Below are 17914 nucleotides of genomic sequence, written 5' to 3'. Positions count from 1 at the left end.
ACTTCCTCATACTCGTGTTTCCTGTAAACCTGCCGGGACCCGCCCACGAGGAGGCAGAGTCCTCGGCTCACATCCAGCTGCTGATCGGCTCACGAGGGGTTTTCACCAAATGATCCGTTTTAGGCCAATATGACGTGGTCTGTTTCAATATTACTCATTAGTAAACCAAAATTACCTACAGTCGACTTTGAAACCTTAAGATTGAACACAATTAACAGATGTTGTCCCAATAGTGAGAGGAAGTTAGCAGTTTAATCACAGACGAACATGCATTGTTCCTATGGATTAAAAAATAAATTTAATTAAAAGTATTTTTTTTTTACAAATAAAAACCAAACAAACATATTTTTAAGATTTAGATAAATACATAAAGTAGCCTACTTACACCATTTAAACAGTAGGCTATTCAACTCTAGGTAAGGACAACAGTGTTTACAGAACATCCAAAAGAAGATTTTAATTGAAGTGTAGAATGTATTACTACTAATAAATACATATTTTAAAAAAAATCAGTGCTTTAGCCTATGTGAAAATATTAAGTCGTCCACTTGTGCCAACCCTGTGTAATATATGTCTAATAGTGAGAGGGAATTGTTAAATTCAGCAGTTTGATGACCCTGACTTCATTGTTCCTATGGGTTATCTTGAAATAAACAGTTCTTTTAACCTTGAAGAAAAAATATGAATCAAAAACATTGGCAATGAATAATACAAAAATGAATGGCTACTACTCTGATTGGCTGGTGGCAGGCGTCCATTAAATTCCAGTAACTGCACAGTATAATATGTGGGTAATAGTCTTTTAAACCTTGCAAATCAGGCACTGATGGAGCAAATGGCTGCCACTATTTTAAGAGTAGATACCTAATAAATGTCGAGTTTCACAGTCAAGTTTCACAACTTCTCATCAGTGGTTGGATCAAATTCCCACTAAGGATGGCAGAGTTACTCCATATCTGTTTACATGACCTTACAACTCATCTTATTACTTCATGTCTCTTCCTTGAATTTCACCCTCTCCATTTTTGGTAAGAAAGTGTTTTTTTAATCTTTTGTTCATATATTTTTTCTGTCATTAATAGCCATATCAAAAACATGATTACTATTATCTGTTCTCAAGGATTGGTTTTACTGTAATGTGATGCAGATATTATCATTTTTAGTCAGGTCTTTGTCAGATTTACCAGAGAGACTAAGATAAGATTTCATTGGAATGATTATCGGACAATCTGACATTAGTTATAAAAACGTCACAGCAACATGTAGTTTAAAATAATAAATTCTTATTTGCTTTGTAATTAACCAGATACTCACATCTAATAGCCTATTATTATCCCTCTGTGACGAAATTGCAACATAGCTCACCCAGTGGATGTTTTATTTGGAGAGCCTGCATTTCAGAGTTTCCACAACGTACGAACGAGTGTCATTTCATCAACTGTTTGTCTTGAACATTACAGGTGAACCAGAAAACTCATTCTGATGCAACCCATAAACTTCATCTTTCTCAGGACGAATGCATCTGACGTTTCTTTGACGTGCTCTTCGAGTGTGTGAGATCCGATTTAGATCAGATTGGAAATGTTCTCAAAAAGACAAAAAAAGGTTTCCTGTTTAGAGTAACCAAATATGGTGCTGCCTCCAGATCTCTTCCAGTGAGGACACAGCACACAACAGAGAGGACTTCACTGGAATCAGGAAAACTAATAATAAAAGATCTGTATTGTCTTACATTTAGGCTTGTCTAGTCATGTAAACCTACATAGCTTAAATTCCCAATTACCTGTTATTTCACGTCTTTATTTTCCATGTGTGATGTGATACAGCTTCTTTATTTCTACATCCACCATTCAGTCAGATATGTTACTAAGAAAAACATCTTTTATATACTACCTTTTTTTTTATCAGCCAGTTTACTGCTAACCAAGCTAGCTACTATAGGCTACTATAGATGCCTGAGGCTTATGTGTTGCTAATAGCTACATTAAGCTATTCTTTTAAAAAAATCTTTATGACCAAAAATGTTTTTAAAATTCAACAATTTTAAGTACAGTGGTGGAGGAAGTATTAAAAGTACATAAAAGTATATAAAAGGAGAAATAAGGCTCCATTCCAGTAATGCAAATGTCATCGAGAATTAAGTGTGGCAGTATTGGTAAAAAGCTCAATTTAAACTACCATAAATATGCAGATTGGCCTCTGTTGGCCAATCTGTTGCCTCTGTCATACTGATTATATGTTTGGTTTTTAAAATCTTAATTTAAAACTAGTAACTCCAACTGTCACATAAATGTAGTTAAACAAAAAGAGAGGAAGGGGAATTACCTATTCAAGCTAAGTAGTGCCAGAGTAAAAGTACAGTATAGTCTGTAGTCTGTGGCTATACTTCCACTGATTGATTGCAGGATTGAAAAACTATGTGACATAGCCTCTTGCTCACTGTATGTTAGACTCTGTTGTTGTATCAGATAGGAAATTCTGAGATGTGCCTCTGCACCAACTTCACAAGTCAACAGATTTTACGTCATTGTACGGGGAACTTGGTATTTTGTTTGTGAATCTGGAGAGTCTGAGTTCACAGAATCGTGAAAACACTCACCCACGCAATAAGACAATAAACAAAAATGTTTAAAGCAGTGGTTTGTCTAGTTTCTGCAGTTCATCCACAGAATTTACAAACACCTTTCATTGCCATACAATGCGTAACAATGGGCAGTCAAATTATGGATAATGTTTTAATCACTCCACACAAGGGTGGAGGCGTGCAGAAAAAGTTAAACCCAATTTAATGAATTTCATACCATTATTCATGTAAGAAATGGCATAACCTTCACCTTGTATCATATATAATAGATTACATTAAAGGAGACTTCACAACTAAATGTGTGTGTGTGTGTGTGTGTGTGTGTGTGTGTGTGTGTGTGTGTGTGTGTGTGTGGGTGTGTATGTGTACATTTTTATTACATCTTAGGGACTGTTTCCAGTATAAACATGTAATTTCTGAGGTCCTGGTTGAGGTTAGGTTAAGGTTAGGGTAAGACATGAATTGGTTATGTTTAAGGATAGGATATGGGTTAGGGTGAGGTTGTCTACAAAGTATGGAAGTCAATGCAATGTCCTAACAAGGATAGCTGTGCAAACTTCTGTGTGTGTCTGTGTGATTTTCTTCATCAAGAGAAGTGGGAGTGAGCACTAATCTGACACAGCTGGAAACAAAAGAGGACAGACGCCAAACTAACTACCACCACCCATCATATCCTCGAGTACCATGTTCTCAGCTATTTAATGTGGAGTTAACCGACAATAAAAACAATGAACATGAATTATACAATGCCAATAAAATCAATGTTGTTCTAAGAAAAGATGCAGCTATTCTGAGGACTAATTGACTGATTTCCTGAGGAAGGGATGGGTTGAATAAAGTGGATGTGTATGTGACAAATTACTCCTGGTGCCAACTGGTTAACCGCATTGATATAGTGCTACCAAATAGTCCATCCCACCAGACCATAGAAGAAAAGTGGGGATTTCTGGCACAACCTTACCTACTTGAAGGGAAATAAGGAAGAAAAAACTCTAGTAGCACTTGTAGTAATTAGAACAACTTTATTGTCAGACCAATGGCTGGTGGGCTTCATCTGGCTCATCAGGGAACACATTGAAACAACATTTTAATGAAAAAAAGGGTATAATAATATAATTATATGCCAAATTTCATGCCATTTAACACCTACCATAGTCAGTTTAAAAGCTGCAATAGGTTCAGAGTACTTTTATCACAAATCAAACTCTGAGCACTTATACATGGGAACACATTATGATAAAATATAATAATCATTTAAAGATACCAATTTACTCTATGTATAGTGTTACTTCTACATTGTATACATTAAATACTGTATAGTGCCTATATTTTTGTTTGTGCTTATTGTTATATAGGAAATGGTCTTAATATAGTTTTAGTGTTTTTTTTTAACCTTATCTCTAATGTGCATATGTGCTTCTTTTTGCTGCTTCTACACTATACCATACCTTTCTAATATCAATATACAGTATATCAACATTATAGGCCTACTCCCTTTAAGTGACACAAACAACACAACTATTTATAATAGTTGTGAAATTGCTTGAATTTGACTTAAACATGGTATTTGTGTGAAATTTTAAACTCTGTGAATTAAATTTTGTGGGGAAGACATCATTTTGGGACTGTCATACCAGGAATGGAGGAATCCATGCACACTTTAAGCAAATAAGCCATTATAGGCTAAAGCAAACATTTTCTTGAAGGTGTTGACTGAAATCTCCTTTGTCCTCGTATTTAGAGCAAAAGACATCGAGAAAAGTTAAATATTTAGCTTATATACAACTCAAAGAAGACAATTTCTAAAGTATTATTTGTCCTGCTGCACCTTGGCGTACTTGGGACAGTCCCGTCTTGTATCGGCACCGCCCAGCAGGCTGCATCATCATCACCATCATCATCCGGCCAGCCTGCCATGCCTCCCTGCTGAGGTCACTCAGGCAGCAGACCTCCCCCTCCACACACCGACTGCTCCGATAAAAAGCAGACAGCAGAAGGATCAAGACACCAGTCCCAGCGACAAATCCCAAGGACACTACAAAACCGCTGCAGAGATACAGCTGACACTGACCGCTTTACACGCGTTTACACTGGGTGAGAGATTATTTCCCTTTATGTGTTTAACTCTGATGCTATTGCTTTTTTTAATCTGGGCGATGCGGCTCCATCCTCACTGTGCACCAGACTGTTTTTTTTGGTCGCGTAATTGGTCAGTAGTATTTGAGGTTGAGGAGTATGATAGACTCAGATAATCACAGAGTTTTAAACGTTTTGCATGATTGTTATTTTTTGTGTCGAAGGGAACTGGAGTAAATATGTTATATAAAATTGACACTCCATTTTTTGGCAATATCTTAATATAATTATACACAGTCTTACAGTAGATTCTTTTATCATTAGACTGTAACATGGAGTTTTGTCATATTTAATGAAAAATTTGATCAGAAAAAGTAATCTAAAATTCACTGTAGTTAAGAATTGATTTAACATTAAACTTAACACTGTGACTTTCCATATTAGCAGACATAGACTATGAGGAGTGTGGTAAATTTTATGCATAAGGTGATATTCATGTACCCTATGTTTGCACAGCCATACAGCTTCCACATAAACTATGTGAGTCCTTAATATAGCTCTCTACATCCACCTCCACCTTAATATAGTGGGAATAAACATTAATAACCACATACTTATATTCTCAAGCACTCAAAGTTAGTTAATTTGTGTGATGAAGGTAATTTCAAATCTCTTTTTGTGACACAAGATCACAGAGCGTTCTGTAACTGCTTCTCTAAATGTTACAGAAACAAGGTGGTATTGTACTCTGGTGCTGGACTCAGTGTGTGTGTTATCAAAGAACGTCCCTGCTATGATACAGAGAGTGCGTTTGTGCATGTATGTACCACTCTGAGACAACAAAAGCTGCACAGCATCAGACATCTGCTTTCTTATCTGGGTAATGAGTTGGGTGAGCTGGCAATTTGGGAATTCTCCTCCCCAGCATCCGTCAGCACTAAGGCTTCTCGTCACATGGACTGTACTGTTTACGTCTTGGCATGTTGAGGGAAAACTGAGTTTGTATCCATTAATCTGCGTTCCTGGCAGTACAGTCAGTTGGGTTTGTGAATATGTTGCCTTACACTTAAGTTTGTGACTCACAGGATCAGCGGGTTGGGTCTATAAGCTGTAAACTAAGAGTGGGTCAGACAGAGGATAAGGCTTCACCAGTCTGTGGTAACAATGGGTAGAAGATGATGATGAATACCTAGAAGATGAATTCATAACTGAGCTGAGAGTTTGAATTGTATCTGAACAAAAACTCGTTCATGTCACTTCTTTTCTTGATTCAATTTAAGGATTGTATCATCATCTAATGGCTTCAGTGCTTCCTATAAAGCCCATCAATGCTTCCATTTTTATCTCTTCCTCCATCTCTCCTTGTCCCATCCTAGAAGATGGTGTGACTCAAGACTACTCACTCTCTTTCTGCTGACCTCTGGCACTTCCTCTCACTCTGGTTGCCCCTCTCCCCCATCTCTCTTTTCTATTTACTCTCTCCATCCTTTTATCTCCTTCCACATAGCTGTCTCACACTCCATCATCTCCTTGGTTTATTCTAATCTCCAGTGTCATCGCCTGCTTTTTTTTTTACCTGCCTTTTTGGTATGTGTGTTAGTGTAGTTACTTTCTGTAGCTTCTTTGATGAGGATTAAAGGGTTCTTATTGTGCACAGACTAGAGGGAAGCAGGAAGACAACAATGTAGCTCTCTGTTCTGAGGGACTTTACAGAGCCAGATCACAGCTGGTTTAATGAAGCTCAGCTGAAAAACCCCCGGGTAAAGAATGCACAAAGCCTGCTAAATAGCTTACCGAAATGACATCATGCATCATGCGTCATAACTCATCATCAACAAACATTTTACATCCATGCAGAAATCTTAATTGAAGGAGGAACACCTCAACTAAAGCTATTGTAAAAGTTGAATTGAATGCAGTTTTAGGGTCAAAAACATCTTGTGGTTATCAAATGTATTACCGGAAACTGACACTGCCAGCCTGCTGTGGTAAGACAATGGGAATAGTGTTGTTTTACAAACTGGTCCAACAAATATTGAGCTCTCTAAGAAATACTAATACAATGCGCCACAATGTTGACTTTAAAGGTGTTTAAACTGCCAGTTGCTTCCTTGGGTGTCAGGATGATCCATCAAACCTCTCATAGGACAGTTTATGATGGGAGACAGCAAAGTAACCTCAGAAATACTTTGAAGTGCACAGCAAACTATAATTTGAATTTCACAGTTAGATGCAAGTATGCTCTCACCATTTTAGGCTTTGACTTTTTGGCCATGTAACCAGAAGACAAGAATGTCTCGCCTACAACCTTTACAAGCTCAGCACACCATCATCATTACACATCCTCGCTAATGGTCCATTGAACCTATACCGCAAGGAGCCAAGGATTGCAGGAAATACACTGTACACTAATAGGAAATGAATAATATTTGAGGTTAACCATTTACCCTCAGCTTTGGATGTACATTTTCTGTGTGCAGCTGTTTGTGTGTGTGTGTGTGTGTGTGTGTGTGTGTGTGTGTGTATTATCATCTGTTGCATGTGTTTGTTCTGCTGAAGTTGGGCATCTTATAATTGCTGTCATGAAGCTGCAGCTGACTCACAGGCTGGCTGCTTCTACTCCAAAGATGTTTTAATTTCTTCCATTCATATTTGACCTACTAAGAGAAACCACAGGATCCTCAGGCAGCCCGCTTTGTTGTACATGTTTTAACTTTTAACTGATTTGGGTGTAACCTCAATCCCCTCTAGGGAGTAATTTTCACTGTATGCACATTAATCTAAAAGAGCAGCTACAGTTTTACTTTGTATCCTGTAAATAAGCCCTCAAACATAATTCTGTCTGCTCATTTGTTTAGTTTATGTATTTATTTCTGCGCATATTCATTAAATGTTGTGAGACAGACCACAGAAACAGTAAAAACTCAGGACAGTTGCATTGTGGATTAGTCACAGGAGCAGTGTGTTAAAGACACCCAAACAGGGCCTCTGCATGTCAGATACCACAGAGTTTAAGATGGGTGGGATACACATATGTTCCTGCCTGATGTGTGTGTGTTTGTGTGCGTGTGTTGATATGTACGCACGTTCCTGAAGTGTCTGGGGTGCATTTAGCAGGAAACACATGTTTTTAGCTGACAGCGCTCCGCGACTAAATGGAGCATCTGCACAAAGGAAACAAAAAGGAAACTGGACTGTTGTCACCCTGCCAGTGAGGCTCAGCTGGGGGAGCAAAAAAAAAAACAAACGCAAAGGCAACGTAGCTTTTATGTGTTTGACACAAGGATAGCTTTCAAGGGACCAGTCCTGTAAATGGTGAGTGTGTGAATGCAAAGTGTATGTCTGTGTTTTAAAAAGTCAAATCCTGAGAGGGAGTCTTTGTTTAAACGAACAATGTGCAGAATGAAGAGTAAATCTTTGTGTGTAGGTGTATTGATTAGCTCCACGTTCCTGAGCACTTTGTGTATGTGAGTGCGTGAGAGTGTGTTTGCTCGTGCATGTGTGTGTGCCAACGTAGACGTTTTACCTCACAGATAGCCTATATCAAAACACTGGTCTGTTTTGTATTAGCCCAGTCAACCACAGAAGGTGAGTCAGTGAAGAACCAGCCGACAGAGAGAGGAGAGTATAAAAACGTTCCTAAGAATAGAAGTGTCATTGTAGATGGTTATCTTTGTGTGTCTGTCTCTTTGCATGCATGTAGAAAATATTTCTTATAGTTTTTTTAAAAAGCATGTTTACACCGAGGTATTTTTTTTATTTTGTATCCCTCTTTGTGTGCAACTTTCTTTCTTCCCCATTTTTCCCCTCCCTACTCGTCCTTCCCCTCACCCCCTCCTCCTCCTCTTGTGACTCATGTTTACTCATACTTGACTGGGGAGAAACAGCCGTTCTCTTCTATACTTATTTTCTATATAACGTGTCTCCTTTACAACAAAGACAAAGAGGAACAAGAATGATATTAGACATCTATTTTTAGAAATATGAAAGTGAAATATGAATTAAATTAACTTTTTTTCTAATACTAGGTTTCTTTTCCTCTTTGCCTTTAATGTACTGAGTCACTTAATTGTCGTCCAGCTGTTGTTTTACTCTGTAAGAGAAGGAATGGCACTCTGCTGGGAGACCTCCCTTTTCACCTCCCTTGTGGCCTCTGCTTGATGCCTTCCTTTCACTTTTTAGAAGATAATCTGCGTCCTGTTTATTCTCAATGGGGATAAATTATGATAAATAGACTGGTGTTAGGGTATGACAATGTGAATAATACAGTGAAGGAGTGGGCTGGTGATAAGAAAGCAAATCTAGGAAATTAATTTAAAGAGGGCAGCAGAGACATACACAGTACAAACCTGTTGAACCCATTATCAGACTGTCCTGCGCAGGCTCACAACTTCCCATGTGAGTCAAGAAGTTAACACCACTTCAAGGAACTACGATTGATCCCCAGTTTCCCACAAGTACCCCACCTGTCCCACCCTTTCCTTCCAAGTGGTGTCTCACAGTACCAGGCGTATATGGAGGAAGGAAGCTGAATAGAGAAACAGTATAGTTGAGAGAAGCGTACATGGAGACCAGAGTCGGATTGTTTTCCTGCAATTGTTGAGTTGGTGTTGAAGACAGATTCACAACACAGAAGATTTATTTGGATAGATGTTCAACAATAAAACCCCCTCTCACTCACCTCACTGTTTATTTTTTCAGGCACTAGAGGGAATTTTCTGGTTTTCGAACAATGTTTTCACGTTGTGTATATATATGTGTACACGTATGTATGTGTATGTAGACATACAAAGAACACTTATAAAAAATTAATGTGAGGGTAAAAAAAAGCTCTGCCTCTTAAAATTGTATTTTACTGTAATGTTAAATAATGTCTAATCATTATTCTGATCTGTCAGATATCAGGTGTCAAAATGCACACATCAGCATCGAGACTTAAAAAAATGACTTTTGTGCTTCTTCTCTGTGTATCAGTGCTTTCATATTTTTTATGTAAACTGTATCTTATTACCTTGTAAAATCTTTTGTCAATTGTTTCTAATATGTATTTATTTATTATTTTCAGCACTTGACTAGTCATGACCAGAACACTATTAATGCTCCTGTCCGCTCTCTGCTGCTGTCTAGCGGACAATGTAAGTACTTCATCATTCTCATTACATTACTATGTGGTTTTCGCATATTTCAACCCATTAACTACAAGTCTTACAGATTTTAAAAGGGTTTATCTGAATGCTTGTGAAATGTTTGGCTTGGTATCTTCCCATATATGTATGAATATAAAAAGAAAGAGACTTGAAACTTGCTACTTATTGGTGGTGCATTCAAATGCTTCCATGAAACTCAGACATCTCATATATCTGAAGAGACATCTGAAGAGCTGACTGCTTAACATAAACCATTTATCATCACCAGTGTTTGATTTTCTGACAACATAGCTCATGAAGTCACCAGAGCAGTTTGGAGCACTGTGTATCTAAATGTGATGTCTGACCAAAACATAAAAGCAGCTTAATGTTTATCTACTGTATGGGAAGCAAGTTTCAAGGCTCTGCAAGTTTATTTTCATATCATACTAAAGAAATTCAATAAAAACACTGGCATCCCGAGTTAGAATGCCACACCACCATTTTCCATGCACTGCTGCACAGTAAACGCCACTCTCTTCTCCTCTTGCAGGTGGAGCTGCTCCGCTCAAAGAGAGGGACTCGTTTTTATAGAGGTGAGCCCAACCGGCAGCCAAACAGACGGGCACTTTTGATAATTCATATCGAGAAGCCTTCATCACCCTTTGACACCTCCTGTGAGCACCCGCACGCTTCTGTTTGTCTTTTCACCACCATTATCACCATCATCATCCTCAAATTCTTTCAATTCTGTCGTGTCATTCATGTTTTTATGCATGTTCATGTTTGTTTGTGTACCTTCGTGTTTGTAGCCGCTTGTACGTGTAAATCTGTGTGCCATCCAGTTTGATTGTGTTATACTTATTGCTTGTGTGTGTTTTCAGCACGTTGTGTGGATAGTAAGTCATCAGCAGTGCGTAATTTTGGGGACAGTTGGCTGCGATGGAGGGGACAACGTGTGGAATATTGCCATTGTGAATTAAGTGGACGAGAGCGTTGTCATTTTGTGCCCGTCATCAGTGAGTCTGACATGGACACACACACACACACAAACATGTGGATCAGCTGATTCACTCATCCAATTTTTTGGTTGTCATTAACCAAAACATAATCGCCTGATATTTAAATGTGTCCGTCAATCTGTGTTTGTGCCCTTTCTGACCTTTTTTGTTTTCTAGTATATTCCGTGACTAACTTACTCTAACTTGCCATTACAACCTCAGATGATTATTTTTTTGTTGGCCTGCCTCGCTCATCCCTGTTATTTCAGTGCATCCAAGTGAAGAGCTGCCTGGTTTCTGTGTTTTGGAGTGGGAGTAGTTTAGTCTAAGATTGTTTGAAATACTCCTTGCCAGACCAGCCCTCATGCGCACTTTCACCCCCACTGACGAATGCCGTGAAGTATGGTTACCCCTCCCTCAGACAAATTACAACCACATTTCAGTCTGACAAACAGGCGGCCTGTGAGCTCATACCGCTGGCAGGGAGTGGGGTGCTGTTATTCTGAACGCTAGCGTTTAGGAAATGTTGAAATAATAAATGAAAAACCTGACTGGTGATTGAATACAGACAGTTTTTCTCCAGGAAGAAAGTAAATCACATCGTGACTGTACAGCAAGTCAGGTGTTAGAAAACAGTTAGCAGGCACTAGACATTAGACTTAATTCTTACTTCATATTACATCAAATGTGACACATATTAATGAACTCACATATTGGATTTTCCATATACGCTTATGTTATTGGCCAATCTATCATATTCTGATCATTCAAATTGTTTGTGTACTGAAAAACTTGATGATGTTTGACTGACTAACCGGCTCGTTGCCTGCTCCTTCCAGACTGCTACACGTCTCAGTGCTATAACGGAGGGATCTGTAAGGAGGCCGTGTACACTTCAGACTACATCTGCCAGTGTCCCCGAGGCTTCAGTGGGCGTCAGTGTGAGATCAGTAAGTACCTTTTAGTTTTTAATACATTGTTCTCACCATTTTCTATGTTCACCGGCTGTTTATTACTCTACCTGTGCAACAAGTTCTGTAACAAGTGTCCCCCGTCACTTATATTGAAAATGCATTTGGAGGGGATCTTCTAATAGTCAGTATTAGCAGTAGGAATGATTACAGCAAACAAATTTGTTTCAATACATGGGCACCTGACTGTTGTTTAAGACAAAATTGTAGGAAAAAAAATCCATTTCGGGGGAACTGGTGTCACAACACTGATTTGAATGTCCAACAAAGTTGTCAGTGACTCTTGATAAGGTCACAGTCTGACTCTGTGACTCATGCAGTAGGTGTCATGAGCCCGTGGTCTGGAGGGAAGAAGAAGAAAAAGATTCTAAACCATGGAAAGACATTCTGGTGTATGAATGTTTGTGTTTCTGCGGGCTACTTTTTCAGGCTTTTGGGACACCACGCCCTTTTAGTGGGAAAATTATCAGAACCCCAATGGTGACAGCCAAGTGATTTCATTAAACGAACAATGAGTTAAGAGGGCCAGACTCAATAAATCTGATTTCATTAACATCATAGTTTATGTTTGGTCATTGCTTTAAACAACTAATTGGAAAAATATGGTATAATTGCCATTAGGACGCAAGTTGTGACTTTAATGCCTTGTATAAGCAATAGGAACATTTTCATAATTTGGCCAAATATTTTAAATGTTCCAGTAAACAGGGTTTATTGTGTAAGGATAATTTAATTATGTCAGTTATGAGAATGATTTCAGTGTTATATATAAATGAGAGACACCATATTTAGTAACTGAGCTGTAATTTGTCTTTCTCTTCAACAGACAACAATGAGAAGTGTGTGGTTGGGCAGGGCACAGGGTACCGTGGCACATGGAGCATCAGCCATACAGGATCAGGGTGCATCAACTGGAACTCTACATCACTGAGGGGAAGGAGGTTCACCGCCAGTAAAGTGGACGCCAGTATTCTTGGATTGGGCAATCACAATTTCTGCAGGTATGAAATTAAGCTGACCCATCTCTAGTTATGGTTTCTAATTATGTTCATGCAATTAAATCGAGAATGATCATGCACCATAAGAGACTCTTGTCCAGTTTTAATGAACACTGCAGGAATGATTTATTTTGATTCTGGTGTTTAATTGAATTTAATTGAATTTAGTGATCTATCTCATTTTGGCACTATAGCTGAATGTCTTTCTATCTGTGTAATATCTCAGCAAGGTTTTGATTTAAAAGCACAATGTAAATGGCATGGTTCAGCAACAGGGGACTTAAATGAATAAGTGACTTAACAGAAAAAATAGGTAGGAAAAAATAAGAATTAAATAGAATCAAGAATTTGCTAATGCTCAACCGTGAACCTCAGTGTCTCCTGTGTAACATGTTTTTGTTGCATGTCACGCACAACAATATGGCATATGATACCTCTTGTTAATTGTTCATGGCATTAGGAAGTGTTTTTACGTCATCATTGTGGGCCAAAATGTTTACTTGCCTCTCTTTCTCTCTCAGGAACCCTGACGGTGACAGCACTCCCTGGTGTTACGTCTATAAAGGCACTCAGATCAACTGGGAGTTCTGTTCTTTGCCAAAGTGTCGAGAAGGTACAGCTTTACAAAAAGCTAATAGATATATATATAGTAAGCAGCACTAATAATTAAACACTTGAATGCTTACAAATCTCTATGCCTGTGTTATTTGGAATAGATAAGTACAAAGAGTGTACGATGGGCTCCGGGCAGTCTTACAGAGGAACAAAAGCTGTCACTAAGAGCGGCTCTCGCTGTATCCAATGGGACTCACCTGCTGTGAGGCGCAAACACAACAATGCATGGAGATCAAATGCACTGGAGCTGGGATTGGGCAGCCACAGCTTCTGCAGGTATAGATGCCAAAACACAATATCATGAAACAAACACACATGACATGTTTCTCTTGCATGCAGAACGATTACTCAGATATCTCAGGTTTTAATTGCATCGCTCCTTCTTTATGAAACAGGAATCCAGATGGTGATGTGGGTCCATGGTGTCACACCTACAAAAACATGCAGTTGACCTGGGAGCTCTGTGACATTCCTAAATGCTGTGAGTTCACTTGATTTTATTGTTTCAGTGTTGTTAAAGCATGGAAAGAGAGAAGTCTACTAGAAGTCAGCTACACATTAGATCTGTATGAGCTACAATTCTCCATGCAGCAGTGTGACATCAGGCTAATTGTACTTGATGCCTCTTTTTTAGCGAGACGGCCACCTGTGATCCCCACTCTCGACCCTCGTGCCCCCACAACTAACAATAACAGAGGTAAGATATCTTCACTACCTTTGAAAATCACTGAAAACTTGAACCAAGAGTCAATTTCGTCTTATGTTTAAATTTTATTTAACCATTCTCCTCTAACCTGTCCTCTCTGTAGCAACTTGTGGCCAGCGTTTGGACAACACCCTGAATCGCCCCGCCTTCCGCATGTTTGGGGGCAGAGTGAGCGACATCACGGAGCAGCCCTGGCAGGCAGCCATAAATGTTTTCAGTACCCGTAGCAAGCAACACTTTCACCTATGTGGAGGAGTCCTCATTGATTCCTGCTGGATCCTGTCTGCTGCACACTGCTTCGAGGAAAGGTAGGAATGACTCTCATACATCACTCACACGTCATTTAAACAGTCTTTTACGCAGCATACTAACATATTTCATGTCTTTTTTTAGACAAAAAGCAGAGGCTTTGGAGGTGATTCTGGGCCGAACATTTCGGAAGCAGAATTCAAGCGGCGAGCAGATTTTTCAAGTTGAGAAGTACTGGATCCATGAGAAATTCGACAAAGAAACATTTGACTATGACATAGGTGAGTGAACTTTTCAAGGGACAGGAAACATGTAATTTTGTAACTCATTTATTGCTTTTGGTGGAAGACCTTGTTTGTAAGGTTATTATGTCATGCATATAAGTATAAACATGAAAATTGAATTATGTAGGCTAACTTCAGCTGCCATGGTTTTTCAGTGATTTTTTTGTGGGCAGCAAAGGCTTATAAAAATTTTAAGTTTAAGTTATTTTTCATCCCACATGGTACCAGGACATTACACTGACTTTCCTCTGGTCACTTTTCTCTTGCAGCTCTGCTGAAGCTCAAGACGGACATTGGCATGTGTGCTGTAAACTCTCCAGAGGTTCATCCTGCATGTCTGCCTGAACCAGGGCTGGTGCTGCCTGACTGGACTGAGTGTGAGATCTCAGGCTATGGAAAAGACTCTGAATGTAAGTAAACCTACACTCTCATTTCAATAATTTGGCACACATGATCTCTGAGACAATTTGTTGATGTTTATGTGACTGGCCAGCAGAGGGCAGCACTAGAAAGCTTTTCCACATCAATAACCACTCCACCTTTCCACAGTTGCTGCAATGAACTCCGAGCGTGTCAAGAGAGGTTTTGTTCGTTTGTGGCCCAACGAGCGCTGCGTCCCAGATGTGCTGTCTGGACGGCTGGTTACCTCCAACATGCTGTGTGCAGGTGACACCAGAGGCCTGGATGATGCCTGCAAGGTGAGAGCATCTGACTTTTGCAGTGAAAATCGTCATTTAATCAGTGGTAGGATGATATAGTGCTGGTTACATTTCTCTAATTTTTTTTCTCTGTCCATTTGAATTTCATCCACAGGGAGACTCTGGTGGCCCACTTGTTTGCCGAAACAATGACAGGATGACCCTCATGGGTGTGATCAGCTGGGGCGATGGTTGTGGGCAGAGAGATAAGCCTGGTGTCTACACCCGTGTCACTCATTTCATCGGCTGGATTAATGGCAAAATTAAGGAAAACCCAGTCTAATGTAAAACAGACTTGCAAAGAATACATTGTTGGATGAATAGAGTGGGTAATGTAACATACATAGATATGTTTATCTATGTTAAAATCCACAGGACTCATGTTCAGAGCCAGTTTACCTGAATCCAAACTGGATTTAATACCACTCCTTCAGAGATGCACAGGAAGGACCTCAGTCATGAGTTTTTACACTCAGTGTAGCTCCATGTTTTCAAGTTTGTTTCCTGTCACTGTTTTGATTGCAACAGTAACAATGGACAGAAACACAGAACAAGCTCTTCTTCCTCCTTCTGGGCCATCTTAATCTTGATGATATTTTTTGTCCTTTCATGCATGGGAAAGTTTAATTGTGCTCTTGGTATTGCCACCATTGGACACCCAGCGCAGAGAGCGGGCTGTCACCAAACTGGAGGTTCAGGCAGTGAACCTAATAAAATAGGAAATGCCAGTATATTCCTCTTCTCTCTGGCTGGCCTTGTGCTGGTTTATACTATGAAGTCACAGTGATATACTTGAGGTCAGTAGCACTTTTATTGAACGCTTCACTCAACACAGGAATTTTGTTTGCACAATAAGTCACATAGTCACAGGAATGTCTTTTTCCTGATTGTGACCTGTCTGCTAGATCTGATGTCATGTTCACTCGATTAGTTTTTATGCAAAATGTTCTGCATTTGCTTATTTTAAAGGCCTGAAATACATTTTTTCATTTTTAAAAGTCTGTCTTGCTGTAATGATTCCTCCTGTTCATACTGTCCATTAGAAGATCCCTTCATAATGCCCTTACAATGTAAGTCCACAAGCCTGCTGCACAAAAATGCATTTAAAAGTCTCTTTGAAGTTAATATGAAGCTTCAGTTGTCCATTTAAGATACATCAAGTCAATATCTTTCATAGTTACTATATTTTTAGTGTCAAACTCAATCTTTTTGTTACGATCCTTTCACTGTGCAGCTGAACAGGAAACCACTGTCTGTCAAGACACAAAGAGGGAATTTAGTAGTAAAAAGACTGTGACCACATTATTTGACAACTCAAGGCAGCTAAAGCCTCATATTGTCTTCAAACAAACTTTTAAATACATTTCCGCTCAAAACGAGGACTACAGATTTTGTCCCCCATCATTTACACTAGAAGCTCATTTGGAGAAGATCTTTTATTTGTCAGTGTGAACAGAAGTAATGATTACAGCAAGAAAAAACTGCTTCAGTGTCCATATATGCACCTGACAGTTGTTTTTAACACAGACTTGAAAAGTTGTAAGCCTTTTTTTTTTAAAATACCAGACCTTCATCAATATGACAGCTATCTGCTGGTTCAGATTCTGCTTGTTTTTATTGCAGTTTTTGCTCTTTTAGCTCTCTGTTGCCTTACAAGTGAGAAAGGACGGGCATTCAACATTCAACAAACATGTCCTTTTCATTAAGCTTCACTGCAAAGGCAGTAAATCTTTTTTTATATCCGACTCCCAGAGCACTTCTCCACCAGGCAGCTGGGTTGAGCCCAGAGTGTACAGTATATACAGTAACATGTATATATACAGTTTATATTGGAAATGTCTGGGGGCTGTTTTCTCTGTTTAATGTTTAACTGCTTATTGACTGCAAAGCTAATCTTCTTAACAAACTCTGTTTATCTTTCTTAGAGTTGCAATGTGATAGACTCTCAAGGGGAAACTAGGTTTTAGGTGTTTTGTACTAAATTAATATTTATATGTATTTTCTATTGTTTTGTAGAGACTTAAATATATATTTTAATGTGTGTACTGTAGTGTAATAATTTATTGTCTCTGCCATTATAACCACAATGTCTGGCAACCTACTGCTTCGTTAATAAATATTTGGAATACATCTTTTGTGCTTGTGTTTTTTGTTTGTGGCATTTTTGTTTTTATTGGACAGTTGATAATGTAGAGGGAAAGAGAAAATGAGTGGTGAGAGAGGGGAATGACACGAAACAAAGGTCCCTGCCTACATTCATGTTGCATTTATGTGGTGTGTACCTTAAACATTTGGTGCTCAGGGCAAAACATGCATTATGCTTTCTGACCTTTGTGTAACACTTTATAGAAGAGGTTTGCTAAAGTGGGTGCCTTGAGGATGGGACAAGGGTGCTGTAAACAGTTTCATGTCATTCTGCATTTATTGTGCACTTTTAATATAATTTCATTATGTCAAATTCAAGTGTCATTTTCTGTACATTGATAATGTGTAATGAAAAATGTGTAAAATAAGTAAATAAATAAGTAAATAAAATGTGAGCCAGTGTTTAATATCCAGTAACACCTCAGCTGATGACTACTTGTTGTTGTCATGGTAACATAGGA

At 38.9% G+C, this 17914-nt stretch overlaps 1 protein-coding gene across 2 annotated transcripts; it reads left to right on the top strand.

Annotated features, from left to right (window-relative positions):
* The first annotated feature begins 4602 nt into the window (after positions 1 to 4602).
* plat (plasminogen activator, tissue) lies at positions 4603 to 15999 on the top strand. Of its 2 annotated transcripts, none has more exons than XM_053325352.1 (15): positions 4603 to 4678; positions 9726 to 9795; positions 10340 to 10382; positions 10671 to 10805; positions 11627 to 11737; positions 12585 to 12759; positions 13278 to 13369; positions 13473 to 13647; positions 13767 to 13852; positions 14006 to 14068; positions 14181 to 14385; positions 14471 to 14607; positions 14880 to 15020; positions 15160 to 15308; positions 15424 to 15999. In XM_053325352.1, exons 2-15 carry the CDS (start codon positions 9739 to 9741, stop codon positions 15589 to 15591), a joined length of 1737 nt encoding a protein of 578 aa, XP_053181327.1. In that variant the 5' UTR covers positions 4603 to 4678; positions 9726 to 9738; the 3' UTR covers positions 15592 to 15999. The 2 variants fall into 2 exon arrangements, with proteins under 2 accessions (XP_053181327.1, XP_053181328.1); XM_053325353.1 differs by lacking the exon at positions 4603 to 4678 and adding an exon at positions 7922 to 7975.
* The last annotated feature ends 1915 nt before the right edge of the window (positions 16000 to 17914 follow it).

This window comes from Scomber japonicus, chromosome 9, assembly GCF_027409825.1.
Source record: "Scomber japonicus isolate fScoJap1 chromosome 9, fScoJap1.pri, whole genome shotgun sequence".
In the NCBI taxonomy this organism is placed as follows: Eukaryota; Metazoa; Chordata; class Actinopteri; order Scombriformes; family Scombridae; genus Scomber; species Scomber japonicus.
The sequence above is the reverse complement of the archived record's forward strand: the minus strand, read 5'-3'. Positions and strand labels throughout refer to the sequence as shown.